Genomic DNA, 19189 nt, shown 5'->3' with positions numbered 1-19189 from the left:
GGCATGACCAAGAGGTCGTTACGCCAAGAAGAAAAAGAAGAACTGTTGGTGAGAGATGAAAAAAAACCAAGGACAACTTACCACATTTTGAACGGGTCAACTAAACAGTCTGAAAGAATTGTATGTTGGTAAAAAACGAACAAAATGCACTACACAGTGATGTTTCTTTTTTCGGTTGCTTTTATTTTAACTAGGTTTTACCAGGAGTGTGTGTTTGTAAGTGGTAGTGGGACATCCTTATACGCTAGCTAACCGCTGCGCTGCGCCGGAAACGGATACCCCCCGTTAGAGATGGAGTTACGCAACCCAAGGGACCACACGGATGCTTCAACTAGCCCGATACATTAGGTGCCACCGGCTGGAAGCCGTGCTCGTCAGCGACGTATTGCACGGTGTAGACCTGTCCGTCTGAGCGGCTGTTGAAGCTTTGAGGGGCGGCAAGAGCAATGGCTAGAATGGCCAGAACGACGGCGAAAATGATGGCGAGCTTCATGATGATCGGATGTAGTTTCTTCTCTTATACACTGCACAATTAAACAATGAAAATTCTTTTTATAATCGACAAACGTAAGATATTTTTATCGTTCGTTATAAAGTGTCCAACAGTTGCTTCGTGCACCGATAGAAAACTGACTACTCAGCACCGTTTTGGTATCCTTTTATACTAAAAGGTACCACATGAGCATACTCGTGACCATCGCGTTTTACCCGTTTTTACCGTTTATGTTTTTGCTAAAAGTTCTAGAAGGTTACAAACTGTACAAAGATAGCTTTTATAGGGTAAGTGCACCCATAGTGGAGCTAGTACCAATAGTGGTTGTAGTGGAATAAAATCCTAGATCTACGCCGATATATATGCAATGGAGTTATTTGTTCTTCTATGAAATGTTCTTTGATCTTCTGCGGAGTGTTAAAAATATGAACCATCTCATTCCGTAATATATAAGCTCCAAAATTCATATTTTCTAAACAGGTTGTCCCAACATGCTGCATTCTTTAAGAATCTATAACGGATATCATGATTTTCTTAAGGCTATAAATCACTACAAAATCATTAAAACCATATGATTTTGCTACTTACATACTCCAATGTAATTGATTTATACGAACTTAGTGCATTTTAGCATAATTTTATTATATTTTTATAGTTTTTATTATAGTGCCACTATAGGCACAAATACCCAAGTTGTTCCTATAGTAGCCATAGATTTTTTCACAAGTATATTTTAGTTTTATTCCGGTTTTGGCCAATATAATCAGGTAAATTTAGTCATTTTATCCGGTTGCTACAAAATAAACAAAGCGGAACTGGAGAGAAAGCTCAGCAGAAGAAGCAGAGGAAAGAAAAAAGAAAGCGGGCGAAGGATACGCTATAAAGCATATACTATAGTTTTAGCTGTAATATTCAGAGCATTTTTATGAATCAAAATTGGACATATTTCGGTAAAACAATACAGTCTTTTCAATGACAAAGCATTGGTCAAGGAGTATTTTACCGTTCTGTTTGCAATATGCTTCAAAAATAAGTCATAGTCAAAAAATATTCAAGTTTGTCGTACTACCACCACTATAGGAACACGATACCACAACTATAGGAACCATACCACCATAATAGGAGCAACCGACTAGGAAGAAAAATACGCTTTTTTTCGTGTATTTTGTATGGTTTACGGTGACAATAGATGTTTTTCAGAAGAAAAGTCATGCTTCGATCGTAATTGATTCAAATATGTAGAATATTGTGTTCTTAACACTCATAAATTACACCTATTTGGTATTTACAGTACTAAGTGCACCACTATTGGTACAGTTACCCTATTTGAGCATATTTTTCCAATGTATGCAACTATTTTTCTTATCAAAGGTTCTTTGTTTGATCATCCATAGCAACAAAGCATCGTGTACCAGCTCTGAAAAGGTGGTATATTCATTTGCGTGAGAAAGGATTAACATTACACATGGTCACCAATGGAAGGTGTCTGGCACAGCAAAACCGCTTATTCTATAATAACACTTCCGATGAGCGCTTCTCTAACAAATGTGATACTATGGTGAACAGTTTTACTTACAATAACATTGATTGTTACAATCTATGTAGAACGATGATACGAGAATGTTTTTAACTCTTCTGCTTGCGAGACAAGTCTAGATGAGATAGTTGGTTTCGTCATCACCAACCATAGTGTAGATTTTTCCAGAAAATTAGACTACAGATCCGTTGTTCGTCTACATGATCATTGGGTATCAAATGAAACACATTCATCGCATGTGTAATTATATCGGAAAGGAGAATGGAAGAAGGAATGAACCGGAACCGACCATTTTGACGCTTCAACACTTTAAGAATGTTCACAAAATGTGTATAATACACTAGAGGAAACAAGAATAGTATCACTCTGTTTTTTGCCAATATTTTTAAAATTTCAGTAAAATTATACCTTTTTGCTGTTTGGAACGTTATTACAAGTTCCTGTTTCATAACTTTCCAGTGGATTACAATCGTATTAATGTGGGCTAATAACGTTTAAGCCAAATTCATGTAAACGGGGAGGAAATAAAAATAGCATCACTTTGGTTTTTGTTCAGCAATTGAAGATATTCTAACAAAAACTCAATTGAAATATATGTTAATGATGTGATTAGTAAATGTAAGTGTTACGAACGCGTAACGCTCGTAACGCTCCGTCCCACAGACAGGAAATATTTCGTTATCTTCGGGCCTGCATTCAACTTCGGGCTAAGCCGGGGGTGGGGGCCAACGTGCGTTCGGCCACTATAAAAGCGAAAGCACGATCATATGAAGTCCTTTTTCCTGTACCCAGAATAAATAGAGTGAAGTTTTTAAAACGTGCCACAAGGCCGTTAACGAAAATCACCGTTTTTATCTCTTGTACTACCAACAGGAAAGAAGCAGGTTGCGTTCGCAACAGTAAGAGTACTTGTATCTAATACTTCCAATAAGGGATGATTTGGAGGTACAAAATCAAGATTGCCAGGGAATTCGTCTCATGGCACTACCAACGTTCACAAATATGACTTAGCACATTATTGTTGCTTCAATGTTTGACATTTGAATTCTACCATAATGGCCATGAATAGGCCAAAGGTTTTTTTATGAGATTAGGATACAGAGAGCCTGCTAGCCACCTTAATAGCTCCATTCTTTTCTTCTTTTTTTTGTCAGGAATCCAACCTGTAGTCGTCATAAACTTGTGAAATTCGGTTTTTTTTTTTGGAAAACGAAGCCTGAGCCCATAAAAGATTAATTTTATTCATATTTACAATTATTTAAAAAAAATTAAGCTTGTATCTAGTACATACAACTCATTTTCACTCAGATCCATTGGAAAGGTAAGCTTTTGTCGCAGTGAGAGAGCTCCCCATATCAATGGTTTAACACCACCAACGTTCCAGCTCATTTTAACACCAGGTTCTTGTATCCTCCCTATCTAGCCAAAAATATTTCCAAACATCGAGAAAACAAAGAATGAACATTATATTGCGTGGAAAGAACTCGTTTTCATGCGTTGCTCCAACAAATAACTAACAGCGAATTTGATCCGTTTTAGCGGATGTGACTTTGTCATGTTGTGCTTGCGGAATCTTTGTGGCTACTTGCAGTTTTTCCTTCGCAACAATATTTGATGTAAATGTCTTATTGGCACCTTAAGTTGAATTCAGTATGATTTAGCATCGCTGTTCTTATCTGGTTTGCTCCTTATTTATAAATTTTTCGCCTATCGGTGATAAGCTGGGGTTTACTCTCTCGTTGGTCCTTGTGGCCGTCGTTACCCGAACGTTTCATGAACCATACTGCTGTGATACCATGGTCAGTTTTGATTTTTAGTTCGGTTTTAAGGAAGCGATGGTGTTTCTGACCCAGCATCTAAATTACTCCCCCGGAAAGCGCCTGGCCTCGATGGGATCTGCAACGGGGCGCTGAAGGTAGCCATAGGCCAGTACCCCGAGGCTTTCAAGCAGGTGTATCAGTCCTGCTTTGACAGTGGTATGTTCCCGTCGCCATGGAAGGAGCAGCGACTGGTACTACTGGCAAAGCCCGGCAAGCCCCCAGGAGAGTCCTCGTCGTTCCGACCCCTGGGGATGCTTAACGGCGCAGGCAAGATCTTGGAACGCCTCATACTCAATAGGCTCAACGAGCATCTAGAGGCTCCAAACAACCCTCGCCTCCACCCGGCGCAGTACGGATTCCGTCGGGGTCGATCGACGACTCAGGCGATCATGAGAGTCGTTGGTGAATGTCGCAGAGGACTGTCGCTGGACACCATGGAGCCGGGCAAGAGTCGCCGTGTTCACCACTGCCTCATGGTGGTGGCACTCGACGTTCGGAACGCCTTCAACACAGCGAGCTGGTGTGAGATCGCAGCAGCAGCCCAGGACATGGAGGTCCCACTCGACCTACAGAGGATGCTTGCTAGTTGGATGTGCGATCGTCGACTTGTATTCGACACCCGCGAGGGACCAGCGTCGAGGCGCCTGAGTGCGGGTGTTCCACAGGGGTCGATCCTCGGCCCCACTCTGTGGAATATCATGTATAATGGTGTTCTTTCCGTCGAGCTCCCGGACGGAGTGGAATTGGTCGCATATGCGGACGACCTGGTACTACTCGCAGAGGACACCAGTCCGCAGGCAGCCTCAAGGCGCGCGTCGGCAGCAGTCACCGCGGTGAATGAGTGGATGGTGGCACATCAACTCAGCATTGCGCCGCTGAAGACGGAGGCGGTTCTTGTTTCGAAGCGGGCCGGTGGCAACTCAGTCCCCGTTTCCATCAACGGGCAAGTAGTGACTGCGAGCAAGGAGATCAGATATCTAGGCGTGCAGATAAACGGAAAGCTTTCATGGTTTTCGCACCTTAGGGGCGCTGCAGAGAAGGCACAACGAGTCGGCAATGCAGTTTCCAGACTGATGAGGAACCATAGCGGCTCCAAAGGAGCTAAGAAGCGGCCATCTTCAGTTGCCCCCGATTTGACGACACTCGCGTGGTGTTCACTCAGCTAGGAGAGCAAGTGCCCGTAACACCGGACACTCTTCAGTGGCACCTCCTCCGCGGACAAGAGGAGTGGAGCCGTATAACCGAAGTGGTGCGATGGATTACGCAGGTGCTCCAGCGAGAGTGGAATGAGGAGCGTGCCCGCCGTCCCAGGGAGCGACGAGCAGTAGCTAAGCTGGAGGCGACCGACTGGACCGACTGGGCCGACGGTATCGGTATCATTAGCCTCCATGCTCGGACTGACCCACTTGGCCGCACTCGAAGTAGCAGGAGACAACGCAAAGTGGAAGTTGGCAGCAGCACCAGCCATCGCTCTAGGAGTCGCAGCAGCCACGCCACCAATGCCTCAGCTCGCACTGATCCATTGCAAAGTCACCCGCCAACAGCGCCTGTAGTCGATGACGTTAGCAACAGCAGCACGCATCCTCGCGACCACCACGAGGACCGGAGCCGAAGCCGCAGACGACCAAGGAACGGGGATGTGGAGGAAGGCATCCCCACTCGTTCCAGGAGCCGGAGTTCCCATGCTCCACGGGAGGCGACGACCGACGAAACCAGCCGCAGCCCTTTGACGGCGGCGGAGGAGGCGGCGGTTTCAGAGGTGCCCCACGGCACGGAAGTTGTGCAGCTGAAGCTGCGGACAAGTAGCCGCAACGCGCAAGGGCTTCGCGAAAGTCCAAGCGGCTTTCAGGTGTGTGCTCGCAAAACACAGAGACAGGCCCCAGCCAATGACCAATACCAGCGGTCACGGTCAGCGGTGAAGTGGGCAGTACCCGTCAGGTTGTTTAGTCGGTAAAAATCCGGCATTCGGAGTCGCGCCCGGATCTTTTGAAGATTTCCCTGACGTTAAACAAAAAAAAAGCTTCTAAATTACTTTCATGATGAAATTATGATGATTAATGAAAAATCAAAGAACACACAACTAATAAATTTTAATTTCTATAGTATGGGCTCCAAACGAACTGCTTATATCTTAAAAACCATTTGAAATTTTAATTAGTTTTAAATATCTTCAATTGCTGAACAAAACCAAAAGTGGTACTATTTTTATTTCCTCCCCGTTTTCAGGAGTTATTTGGCTTAAACGTGCAAAACGGGAGATAGGTCATGTTGTGAGTAGGGATCGTGATAGGGAATGTGTTTACATGTTAGGGTTAGGAGCTTAGCTGATAAGAGCGAATTGTCGTATCGTTCGAAGATATCAGTCCGTTGTCTTCGCTCTATCACTAGCTCAGTTTTCTGTCATCATTAAATTTATTTTAGTGTATGTGATAGGGACACCGGTGCGGGAAACCATTTTTGTAAAACTTCCTTCTTCATCAGCTCCCGCGTCCGTCGGACGTTCGTCGCTTTAGAGTTAAGTTAAGCACTTAATGTTTAAATAAAGTTAGGTCACGTAGTAAAAAACAACACACACACACAACGTAAGGTATCTTCGTAACAGGTCAAGTTTTATAGAAATTTATAAAATTTTGGCATGCTATTCTTGTGTCCTCCACTGTATGGTAGTTCAAATTGAATAATTGTTTCGACTATGGCAGGGGTCGACATGCATTTCCTAAAAAGGGTCAGGTGATCAGAAAGATGTCCTGATTGTTACATTTTTTAAAACATGTTCATACTTATTTTAGTTGAATTTTGATTTTCAGCATATGAAGTTTTTAATTGTTTTTTATTAAAACCAATAACTACCATTATTTAATTGTACTTGAAATTAATCTTCTATCTCAATTATTCTATAGTACTTTGGTTTTACTGGCGTACTCTCAGTAACTAAAGTAACTCAGCTACCCGAAGTTTTCATTATTGCGAGCTTCATTTTATCACGTAATGGGAACTTCTGTATACAAGAAAGTCAGCTGGTATTGAAAAATTTCAATCTTTATTTTTGGGAAGAAACTAAACCTGACATCGTCAACAAATCCGATAAAAATTGAGTTGGGCTTTTTGTATGAAACACTAAATTTTCTTACGGGCCGGATGATCGTTGATTTGGTTTTTTTTATTAAAAATCATCATCAGGTCACAGCTATTATTGTTGAAATAGAGTAAGTGTGAGTTTGTGGGTGATGAGATATCCTTGAACGTTAGCCACGCAACCCAAGGGACCACACGGACGCTTAAACTAGCGCGGTATATGAGGTGCCTCCGGCTGGAATCCGTTCTCGTCGGCGACGTAGTTCACTGTGTAGACCTGTCCGTCTGGGCCGAAGTACGAGTACGATCCGCGCACGACCATCGCGGCCACATCATCGCCGAATGCACACAGTACGTTGGCGGGGGCAACGGCCAAAACGGCCAAAACGGCGGCGAAAACGATGGCAAGTTTCATGATGATCGACTGTAGTTTCTTCTCTTTTGCACACTGAACAATTAAACAATGAAAACTCCTTTAACAACCGACAAACGCAAGATATTTTTATCGTACGTTATAAAGAGTCCAACAGTTACTTCGTGCACCGATAGAAAACTGACTGCTCACCACCGTTTTGGTATACTTTCATACTCAAAGATACCAATACTCATGAACATTGCGTTTTACTCGTTTTTACCGTTTATGCTAAAAATTCTAGGAGGTTGTCCAACTTTACAAAGATAGCTTTTATACTTGAGGAAGTAGAAGAACAATGAGAGGTTTTGTGCAAGCTTTTCCAATGTTGTTGCAAATATTTTTCTTACCAAAGGTTCTTTGTTTAACATTAAATGAAACACATTCACTGCATGTGTAATTTTCGGTAAGAAGGATGGAAGAAGGAATGAACCTGAACCAATAATTTTGACGCTTAAACGCTTAAGGAATGTTCACAAAATGTTCATAAAATAAGAGGTAAAAGTTCTGCTTCAACTGCCATGTGTACCTCGAAGATGTAATAGTAACAACGAATCCAATTGCCTTGAGAGATCTGGTTAGGAATGTTATTCAGTAGGGATATGGCGATCTTCCGAAGAGTATGCAGAAGCACCTTTGTAATCCGCAAAGGACAAATTGGATAGAGTACAAGTTCACAAGCTGCATCCTTAAAATAGTGGAGGATGAGAACGAACTACAGATCACCTACTATCCATAAAGAGATTAACGTTTGCAAACATGAACAAATTAAATTAACACGTGTGATGGTTGTTAGGTTGTGATGTATTTATGGAATCACACATATGGTAGTTAAAATTGAGTAATTGTTTCGGCTTTGGTGTTTACGTTCCACAAATGAAGAAGTACACAGCGTAGACCTGTCCATTGGAGCCAACGTACGTGCAAGAACTAATGAAAGAAAAACCAGAGTCGGGGCCAACCAACTCCGGAAAATTTTGAAGCTTACTCCGGTGCTGGTTCCGAATTAACAACTTGTCTCATAGTTTGTAGACGACTTCGGCACTTGTTAATACACTTGATCATTCATAAATAAGTAGTGTATCACTATAGCAGTGTATAAAAGGTTATGGTTTATCCCATAGTTTAGCGGCATACCGTCAAACTAGATCCATGGCCATTGACATCACCGTTAGAGGTATCAGTTACCAAGTAGATCCTTAAAATCTCAACTGGGAGTGGTTGGGACTAACAAACTCCCGAGCAAGCAAGATCAAAAACGATCGTCTTCAAGTGAAACAGAAGAAGCTCTTATTCGGTATTACCGTCAACCTTACTGGATTATTTACATTATACATATTATGATCTTATAGTTTTCACTATTTTTAAATTTATTTTACAAAAAAGTAAAAACGATTAAGTCGATTCAATAACTGGAAAATAAGAGAGTTAAGAAAAGCTGATCCAAGCCTCATTATAATGTATGTCCACTTTTTTGAGGGAGAAGTGGGTGTCATTATTGAAGAACATTTAGCTATTGAACGTTTATCTTACCATTATTGTTTGTTATTTAGACGGTCTTCTAAGTCATTCATCTCTAATAAATCTTGTACGAGTTAATGTTAGTTGAGACATGAATATAAACAAGGACCTGTTACTTACCATATTTTGAACCGGTCAACCAAACATTCTGAAAGAATTGTAGTTTGGTAAAAACAAACAACAAAATGCACTAACAAAATGCGGTGTTTCTTTTTTTGGTTGATTTTTTTTTAATAAAAAATAATATTCAGGTCACAGCTATTATTGGCGAAATTGAGTAATTGTTTCAAAGATGGTGTGTGTGTGTGAGTGTGTGTTTGTAGGTGGTGGTGGGATATCCTTAAACGCTAGCTAGCCGCTGCGCTGCGCCGGAAACGGTAACTCCCCGGTAGAGAGGGAGTTACGCAACCCAAGGGACCACAGACGCTTAGGCGCGCGGTAGATGAGGTGCCTCCGGCTGGAATCCGTTCTCGTCGGCGACGTAGTTCACGGTGTAGACCTGTCCGTCGGGGCCAGTGTAGGAGTACGATCCGCGCACGACCAGGGCGGACACATCATCACCGAAGCTCTTCAGCTGGGCCGACTCGACGCGATTGATGTTGTTGCTGGTTTCATACCTGCGCACGTGCACAACGAGAAAGCGGTAAACACAGGCGCATTAGCACACGGGCACAAACAAGCCCGGGACCGGGTCAAACACTACTCTACTCACTGGAAGTTGTATCCATCGACTCCCAGGTTATCGTTCTCGTATCGCAGGACCTGAGCGTCCCGTTCGTCGGCGGGGGCGGCAAGGGCAACGGCCAGAACGGCGGCGAAAACGATGGCGAACTTCATGATGGTAGGGTTTGGTATTTTGGTTTTCGTTTGTTGCACCGCACAAAAAGAAACTCACTCACAGGACGCTTTGTGCTACGATGAAGAAGCGTTAGACAACTGACAACTGTGGGGACGGTTTGCATTTCTATTTATACTAAATCACACTCACCATCGCGGTTCGGGCGCTTGGGCGGATGGGTTGGCACGGGCCGTCTAGCCCGTCTTTCGGTGTGTGCGGTCCACCAACAGACCGCGGGCTGTCTCACTAACCGCAAACCCCCCCCTCTTCCGAGAGTGTTGCAATCCAAGCGCCCCAAGCAGCCCGGGCAAGAGAACTCCGAGATCTCTAGCGTGCTCCTCCACTCCTTCGACGGGGGTCCTGGAGATGGTCTGGTGGAAAAAAACGGCCAACGACAAAAAAAAAGTCTCACCCCACCACACACTTCGTGGTCGTGCCAGTGGCCACCACCGGTTTATCTTGAAGCAGATCCTCCCGCCTCGAGCTAGCGGAGTCACGCGCATCATCCCCGACGGGTAATCCAATGGCGTCCAGGGCCTTTGAAGATGGACGCTTACAACGTGCCGCGCCAGTCCTAGCGGAGGGGACGGATGTGGGAGAAGCCTTGGTGAATACAGGGACAACTCCTCCTAATCCGATCATCAGGCGGGTGCGTGGAGCGATCCGTGCACGTGTGACTTTGTGTTGGTCTACGCGCAAGGGAGGAAGAAAGAGAGGGGGAGAGAGAGAGCAATTCAAATTTTTATGTGACCCACACCCGAAATGAAAATGTTGAACCGGTTTCGACGATGGTACGGTTCGGTCTCGTCAACCATCGTGCTCGGGGAAGAGAAGGCGCCAAAGCTGTTAGGGCCGACTTTGGGGGGAAATTGGAACGGAGGAAGCACGTACTGCGAGGACGGTTGGGCCCTTCCGTTGCTGCCGCGAGCGCCGAGAAGCGTGTGTGACACCAGCGTTTGGAAGAAATTTCAATGCCACCAATCGGCTTTCGAGTGTTTGCTGCAAAATGAAGAAAAAATTGTTTGCACCGGATGCAATCCGGGCCGGATAAATCAATACGTCCCACCCGTCGACGGAACAAACGAATGGCAACGATGCTATCCGATTCGCGAAAAGCAAACAAGCGGTTAGAAAAGACTGTAGAGAAAAGAGGCGAACATCTGAACTGCATCTGCCCCTTGTGACGCACGGGAAAGACATATTTCACGCCATTACCGGACACCGGGTGGTCGGAAGCGGCACGGTTTGGGGGTCGCAAATGTCGAGGTCGTTTACGTTTCGAATGATCGATGTCTGGATTAAGTTAGCCCACGGTTTGGCAAAGTCGTTCGATTCGGGGGAGAGCTTTGTCTTGCATTCTGCTGGTCCGCGCCGTTGATCGGGAATTGCTTCCGAAAGGATGTTTGGACACGCGAAAGATTAATCTGTTACCAGAACCGTTGTCCATTACGGACAGGGGGGTTTCCAATTATTCATATCCGATCACCTGCTGGTTATGTTCAAACCGTGTGTTATTTTTAACATCGAATGGTCACTATGGACACTCTTAACTCTCGCTCCGCCTGATCTTCGACTTCGGTATATTCCTTCTCTATCAGCTAGCTTTATTGCAAATTTTCTCATAGTCACGGTTCTCATGAGTCATTCTGCACAGTTATACTGCAGAGCATCTCTTACTTTCTTTATCAACTCTTCTCACGTACATTTTTGGTGATTCTATCTGCTGTTCCAGCATTAGTATTCATTTTTATGTTTCACCGTTTTATGAGTTCTCTGAACTTTTCCCGTTTAGCATATGTGTTCATATCTTCACTTGAAAACTATACAAGTGTGAACAGAGTATTTTAATATAAAATCAAGTAAAAGTAACAAAAACCAATTTTATTCTAGTCATATAAAAGAACAAAATAATTTAATAACATATCTTCGGATCCGATACTTTCATTCATTGTATGATTCTTAAATCTTACCACGCATGCTATTAGCCAGGTTTCGGGAAATGGAGTTCTTGTCCGGTAGAATCTTCGAAGCATCACTTGACAGAAAATCAATTACACAGTAAAATAGTTACTGTCCTAAAAGTCCGTTGAGCTCGATATCCTTTTCCTCGAAATTTAGAATACAACGTGGTGATCCCCAGCTTAAATAGCCGTTCTATTAGAGAAGAACAAACATACATGAAGAATGAAAAAATAAGAAAGATAAATGGAAAAATAAACAAATACAATAAACTTTGGTGTTGACGGGATAAAAGCAAATTTGTATCGAAAAACTTTTTTAATGTGACCTGTAGAAAAGAACCTTCACTTTCACACATAACATTTCATAATAGTGATCAAGAATATGTTTTTCGGAAATTAATAAAAACACGCAGTTTGGGCAAAACAATGAAAACATTTTATTCAACTAGCCATAGCACGCGATTGCTTTACTTCGGGAGATGAGGAGCCTCCGGCTGGAATCCGTTCTCATCAGCAACATAATTCACCGTATACACCTGACCATCGTCGGCGGTGAACGAGTACGAGCCGCGTACGACCAGGGCCGAGTTCTCGTCGTCGAACTGCTTCAGCTGCGCCTGCTCCTGACGCTGGATGCCGTTGCTGGTTTCAACCTGGAAGTTGTACCCATCGATGCCGTTGTGGTCGTTGTCGTACCGCAGAACTTGGGCGTCCTTTTCGTCGCCAGCGGGACGCGGGGCGGCCAGGGCAAGGGCCAGCAGACCGGCGAAGAGCAAGAAAACGGTTTGGGCGTGCATGGTTCTTGGAGATATGCGTATGTGTCAACGGACGAGAGCGACTTGCAGAATCGGCTTGATTGTGGAGTACGCTGCAACTGATGCAGGTCTAGTGTACCGATGCAGCTTTTTATACCTCGAACCATCCATGCAAAAACGATGACCTTCGTGTGGAAGGGGTGTTCCTCCTAGCCCGATGGGTCAGCATATAGTAGCGCGTAGCATCGCATCTCTACCCAATCCACCGGCAGGGCACTAAGAAGGAAAGAGCTGCTCGTAAAGTGAATGTCAAGTTCGAAAACTATTGGACATCCGATCGGGGCGCACGCAGAAATTGCATGCCCATGGAAGATGTGGCACAGTTTGAATGAACTCTTAAGAGACGAAGTTAAAGACGGTGGTGGATGAAGGCGAGCGTGCACAAAACACATCCGATAACACCTGGTGGTACTGTAATAACCAGCCACAAACTCATTGGCAGGCCATCGAGAGGGTCAACAGCATTGTGAAGGGTTGTAAATCTTGGGCCATAAATTAGCATCACCAAATTTGATGAGCCATCGCACCGACGCAGTACCTTACCCAGAAAGTAGTGTTTCGATATTTGCTGAATTTGTCAAACTTGTTTACTTCACAAGAAAGTGGGCGCTAAACAATCAGTTCGTTCTTTTTGTTTTATTGGCTTTACCAAATTGAAATGTATTAATTGAAACGTATGAATTTTGTTCGAGGCTAAAGGCGTTGATCAATAATAGCAACACACTTTCAGTGTAAAATTAGGCATGCACAAATTTGACTTCCATAAGATATTAAAGGAGAAAAATATGATTGAAAAATAAATTACATAGTATTCATCCAGTTTTGTTTCTTAAGACTTTAAGTTTTGGATCGCTTTGGCCAAGAATAACGTTGAATAAATACAAATTATTTTCAATTGTAAATAATACGATGCGAAAGACTCATTTTCAGATTGAAATATCATCGATAGAAAAAGGATTATTATATCGAAACATTACAAACAGTTTTAATCAGATGCATTGTTTTTAATGTAAGTGATTGCGCTTTCATACTTAAGCAATATTCACTTAAATGCATAAACGATGTTGTTTTGTGGTTTATACGTCATCATAATTTATAGATCAGCCATTTTAATTCAAATTCTGCTCGAAATAAACATTTAGATGGATGGAAATGCAGAGAGGTACAGCAAAACATTGGCATTACCGCAAATACATTCAATCGAAAGAATTCAGAACAATTTCCACCATATTAGGTTAATTAATATATTTATATATTATAATATTAGTTATTGCTATTAAAAATATCTCAAATTGTATGGACAAGATATTTTTAACTGGCAAGGTTAAGGTAAGTTTAGTTAGGCTCACAACGGTACCATAGGAGAGGAGTCAAAGCTGTTAAAAAAATAAAATTGATGAATTTGTGCACTTTTTTCGGGTTTAAATTATTAAAAAACGGAACGGAAAATCTGAAGTGTTTGTTTTAAATGGTATCAGCAAACTGTTCACTCTGTGAACAATTTAGGCTAGAATCATCGTCTGAACGGAAGTAGATATCACTGCTTTTGATTCGTTTTCATTTGCACCCATATCTGTGCACTGCCAAGGTAGAAAGAAAAACATGAGTTTTTAACACATTTTTATCCTTTATTTACAAATCCGCAGTGGACTAGTCCCATTCGTTTTCACTGACTGTCAACTTAGGCAGTTGTGGGAATATGAGCACCATCCGGCTGGAATCCGTTCTCGTCCGCAAGGTAGGTGACAGTGTAGACCTGTCCATCGGGGCCGGTGTACGAGTACGATCCGCGCACGCTCAGACCGGAGGCATCGCCCAGACTCTTCAGCTCTCCCGCCTCCTGTGCCTGGATACCGTTGCTCGTCTCGTACGCGTAGTTGTAGCTTTCCGGGTTGACCACGCTGTCGAACTTCAGTACTTGGGCGTCACTGTCCGGAACGGGGACGGCCATGGTGGCGGCGACGCACAGGGCAACAAACAGCAGCGCGAACTTCATGGTGAAAACTGTCTCCGGCGAACTGTCTTGAAACGCACTTGCGAGAAAATACTGCTATAAACCGATGGCGACCGGATGCTACTCGAGAACGATACTAGTGAACGATGGATGCGCGCTGGTCGCTTTTATATGCGAAAACCGAACCACCCGCCTCATGGCCACATGGCTCATCTAAATCGGTTCATTTTCTCCTTTTCACCTTTTGGCATAAGATGGCCAGAAACAAAAAGGCAAAACCAGTTGTCAGCCGAATATGTCAACCGAATAAAGTGAATCTCTTTCGCACCGGGCCACTTCCGCAACAGAAAACCGGCTAGCAGGTCAAACGTATACGGTGCATTAGAATTTTCCAACCGACTTCAACCGTTCGCATGAGACAAAACCACGCGCCGAACCGGTCCGGCAAGTTGCAAACTTGGGATGATACCACGACTCTTTTTTGTGAACCTTCAGGATGAAAAAGCCAAGCCGGTCATTTGGTTTGCAAAACTGCAAAAAACATCTCCCCTTATCGATTATACATTAGCGTACAGGGCAACCCGGCCGGTGTGAACCGAACGGTGCAACGGTTGATCCTCGTTGCTCGTGTGCGTCCCATGCCCGACGATAGCTGGATCACACCATCCAGATGGCAATGCCTGCCATATCTAGAACCGGGTTTGTCTGGCTATCGAGAACAACCTATTTTTATTTACCTCGTGACTGTTTGGCTTTTGAGAGCGTTTATTGGTTTAACCTTTCATCAAACATCCCGCGAGATGGTGTCACCGGTCCCCGCTAGAGGCCTTTCTCTTTGGCCTTTAGAGTCAGAGTCTGGCGTATCGAAAATGTTGCAAATTTGTGTGGTGGGATTATGCGTTATATTTCTGGTAATAGGTATAAGGGTTTCGACATTAACAGTAGGAATAAGCATTTCTTTTGGTGTGTCCTACACTAGCGACGTTAGTTGGGGCTGGTAAATTTTTGTTTGAAGGGATTTGGCAAAAGTGATATCGGTAAGAACTACTTCGGGATGTGCGTTCCCTCCGGCTGGAACCCGTTCTCATCAGCAACATAATTGATCACGTAGACGGTTCCGTCCGGTCCGGTGTACGAGTAGGATCCTCGGACCACAATCGCCTCATTGTCCGTGCCGGGGTTGCGCAGTTCGGCCTCTTCCGTTCGGCTCGTTCCATCGCTGGTTTCAAAACTTGGTAAAAACATAACAAGAGATGTCAATTTGGAGCACTAGCAGCAGTTTAGTCTCGACTTACTCGAAACGGTAGCCATCGATACCGATATTTTCGCTGTTGTATCGCAAGATTTGGGCACTTTTAGAATCATCCAACGGGGCGGCCAATGCTCCCGCCAAGAGCGCCAGGGTAACGAATCCGACGAGCTGCAATGGAAAAAGAAGCCACTATGACATGACTGAGGCTGTTGACACGATCTTCTCATGCAATACTGGGGTATCCTTTTACCATCCTCATGGTGTCAAAATAGTTTCTCGGGAAAAAAGCTACGACGAGATTTCGTGATTGCGTAAAACCGTACTCGCACACTGTATTACCGCGACTAACAAGCAATATGGCAAGTATGATCGTCTTTTATATCTACCCTGGGACAACACATCCCGTCAACGCAATCGATCCTCTGCAATCGATTGCGATAACTAGTGGCACCGGCCAAGGAATCTCCCGCAGTGCCAGACACCGCCTCTTAACCCAGTAATTAGGACGTACCCGTCTTCACTTACCCGATAACGGTCCTGTGGTCTTGTGTACGATGCGTAATACATCAGCACCGTATGGAACTTGGGGCGCTGGTTTAGTACCAATTTCCAATTACATCGATCATCCCTTGATCACTTGCTGAAGCGATCGTACCGCAGAGGTGGAACCCGTTTAAGAGCCATTCGCCTGCTCCCGGCTTCCCTGAGTCAAGTATGATGTTCAAGTTCGCTAGTGACACTTGATACTCGGCGCAACGAGAAGGCGACATAAACTGTTGGATTTCATTCCACGGCGATGAGTAATCGTTTAAGAACCTACGACGAGACAAGAAGCCCCAACGAGTTGACCTCGCACGCATTCCGTGTTTCACGGACGCGTTCACTTCCTTTCTGCTCCACCGGAACCGCAGATTCCTATAAAAACGGTATAAACGCTCGTGACAGCTGAGGATCACTTTTGTTTTCAATACCATCTGGTTTGCAACCGCCTCTCGCTATCTGTCAGTTGACACGATCGCACCGACGGAGGAAACAGAGGCGGTAATTGTGGTCTCCACCGGAGTCGTACAGTCTCTGCCATTCGTCCGCAGTTCCGTTCCTTGTTTCTCGTTTTCCCGACCCATTTACCATTTGCGGGACGTCACAAAATGAATCGCTATTAACCGTACACCCAAAATAAACTTGCGAGCAAAGAGAAACAAACCAGTAGCGGCACCAGCGTCGCTCGGACAACGGTGAGTATTTAATGATTTATGGCCATCTTTGATGTTTCCGTTAAGTGATGAGTGTACCATCGACGGTAGCTCCTCAAGTAGGCGCTACAAGTTTTAAGTCTTCTATCCGGAGATTCTTCTTCATCTGCAAGTACTTCGCGTCTGTTCATCTTTTTTTCCTGTTTGTATTCCTGTCTTGGCTTTGTTTGTTGTTCTGTTTGGTTCCATGGCGGTTGCGAGCCCTCGAGAGCACTCCATGGAAGTTGGATGAAATGTCACATCGTACAACCGTTACGCAAAATTGGAAGCCGCACAGTGGAGAAACAAAGCGATTTATTGCCGATAATGACGTACGATAAATGGGTGAACTATGGTAAACTGAGATCCATTGTGTAGGGAGCTCTGCACTAATAATTCTGCCCGGATGATGAAACCGTGCCGCCGGTTTCATTCTTCGTGCTGCCAGGGCATTTACTTTGCTCGGCGCAATTTAGTACATACCGAAACCGATATTTTAGAACATGCTGTGCGCTGCGATGGCGATCATCTTGATGGCACGACGGCATGCCAGGTTGGGGCCGCCAACACACGCGCGCACTTCTTTGTCCGCGTGCTTGCGTGATTTGGGCTGTGTGTGATGCAAAATGTTCAAAAAATTTCGTTGATATGCTAATGAATGGTGAGCAGCGGCGGTCTAATCGAAAGTGTTTTTTAACGAATTTTTCTATCCCAAAATCTCCCCTACTGCAGAGAAAGGCAAGACGTGAGTGAGTGGCGCGGCGTTCACTCCTGGAGCCCCTTTCTCCTCCTCGTCCCCCCCCAGGCATTAAGAAGAGGCTAGAGAAGGTGGGTAAAAAGTGGTCGAATCACCACCACCGCCACGGCGCGCTCTATCGACGGCCATTCACGATCGCTTTCTGGTTAACCTTGAAAGTATCTTCTTCATCTTTCTCCGACACTGCTCGTCTCCGGCGGCTTGCTCGGGGTACCTCCGTCGCCATGCTCCAAAACAGGCCCAGCCTACGGTGGTGCTGGTGAAGCCAGCCGTTGGAGCTTACACATAAGTCACATTTAAGTATTAATTTATGCATAGGACGTTTTACGGGACGAAAAGCGCTTGGGTGAAACAAAGAAAAAAAAAGTAAGATAAAATAGAGTCACCATCATCATGATCATCATCTGGTTCGGCTGGTTCTGCGCCCGTCACGTCATCCTCAAGTGTGTGCTCTTAAAAACTCTCCGAACTCGCGCAGCCTTGTTTCAGATCGCGACAAATATTACGGGCAATTAAGAGAACGTCAAATTTTGAGCCTGTAATTTCTGGTTGTGGATCGATTTGATTCGAGCTAGAATCTGTATTGTTTTGATACCACCACATACATTTCCTTACCGGATATAGTTCCGCTGCGTAGTGCTCTGGTACATCCATTCTAATCGCTTCATGTTCATGGTCTTGGGCGTCTGGTTTCTGGAGAAAAACTTGTTTGGTTTGAATTTCAACCGGAAGCATCCCCACCTAGTTGTACGTCCAGACAACTCGAAAGTCAACATTGGCTTAACTTGAGACGAAGGCCTTGTAGTATCGCTAATCACCGTGATCAAGATAGCCATCATCGACTTTACCATCATCATCATCATCATCGTCATCTTGAGTGCCAGCACCAATATCATCTTCTCGGAGCATCGTTGCCCACCCCGACTGATGCATCGATTATGTCAGCATGCACCGGGGTTCGGCCTTCGGTTGCGGACCCGGCGTTCGTCGATCGTCGCCTTTGTCACCCCGGATTGACCTCGCGACGACGCATGAGTTTTTCCTTCCCAGCGACGCGGGCGACCTACATCCCTCGGCGTCTGCGTAAGGTTGCGCTCATTTCGGTCTGTTTTTTCTGCTTTTTCAACAAACAAGCCTTTTTCGACGTTTTGTTTTATTTCTTACGCCGTGTTTTGGGGACACCTTCGCGCGGCGTCGGCTTGTTGGCGCGACAAAATTATTGAACTCCCCAAACCGGGTGAGGCAATTTTTACGGTCAATTTTATGATTGTGTTGACCGTCCATCCCACTGAATAGCACGGACCCAACAGGTTGGGTTCATCTTCTTCGAGCCGATCTATGCAACTCCACCCGAGTCTTTTAGCATCTGCCGACGAACTCGTGCTGCTTTCTGGGGGATTAGTGGCCATCGTTCCAACTAAAACATAGGTTTAGTAGCACGTGGGTGATTTGAAGTCAACTGTTGTGACAACAGGCGTCGATTGCTGCGCTAGATTTAATCAATCAATTATCATGGGAATCT

At 44.6% G+C, this 19189-nt stretch overlaps 5 protein-coding genes across 5 annotated transcripts; all 5 read right to left on the bottom strand.

Annotated features, from left to right (window-relative positions):
• Window positions 1–7133: 7133 nt before the first annotated feature.
• Window positions 7134–7340, bottom strand: LOC131281999 (cuticle protein CP14.6-like). Its single transcript, XM_058311379.1, has one exon. It carries the CDS (start codon window positions 7338–7340, stop codon window positions 7134–7136), a length of 207 nt encoding a protein of 68 aa, XP_058167362.1.
• Window positions 7341–9285: 1945 nt separating this feature from the next.
• LOC131281998 (flexible cuticle protein 12-like) lies at window positions 9286–9695 on the bottom strand. Its single transcript, XM_058311378.1, has 2 exons — window positions 9571–9695; window positions 9286–9475 (listed from the first exon to the last, which is right to left on the bottom strand). The coding sequence occupies exons 1-2, from the start codon at window positions 9693–9695 to the stop codon at window positions 9286–9288; spliced, it is 315 nt and encodes a 104-aa protein (XP_058167361.1).
• Window positions 9696–12124: 2429 nt separating this feature from the next.
• Window positions 12125–12454, bottom strand: LOC131281996 (endocuticle structural glycoprotein ABD-5-like). Its single transcript, XM_058311377.1, has one exon. The coding sequence runs from the start codon at window positions 12452–12454 to the stop codon at window positions 12125–12127; it is 330 nt and encodes a 109-aa protein (XP_058167360.1).
• A 1699-nt stretch (window positions 12455–14153) lies between these two features.
• LOC131293941 (flexible cuticle protein 12-like) lies at window positions 14154–14468 on the bottom strand. The gene has a single exon (XM_058321990.1). It carries the CDS (start codon window positions 14466–14468, stop codon window positions 14154–14156), a length of 315 nt encoding a protein of 104 aa, XP_058177973.1.
• A 1002-nt stretch (window positions 14469–15470) lies between these two features.
• Window positions 15471–15937, bottom strand: LOC131283024 (flexible cuticle protein 12-like). Its single transcript, XM_058312582.1, has 3 exons — window positions 15929–15937; window positions 15722–15846; window positions 15471–15657 (listed from the first exon to the last, which is right to left on the bottom strand). Exons 1-3 carry the CDS (start codon window positions 15935–15937, stop codon window positions 15471–15473), a joined length of 321 nt encoding a protein of 106 aa, XP_058168565.1.
• Window positions 15938–19189: the final 3252 nt, after the last annotated feature.

This window comes from Anopheles ziemanni, chromosome 2 (assembly GCF_943734765.1).
Source record: "Anopheles ziemanni chromosome 2, idAnoZiCoDA_A2_x.2, whole genome shotgun sequence".
NCBI classification, from domain to species: domain Eukaryota; kingdom Metazoa; phylum Arthropoda; class Insecta; order Diptera; family Culicidae; genus Anopheles; species Anopheles ziemanni.
The sequence above is the reverse complement of the archived record's forward strand: the minus strand, read 5'-3'. Positions and strand labels throughout refer to the sequence as shown.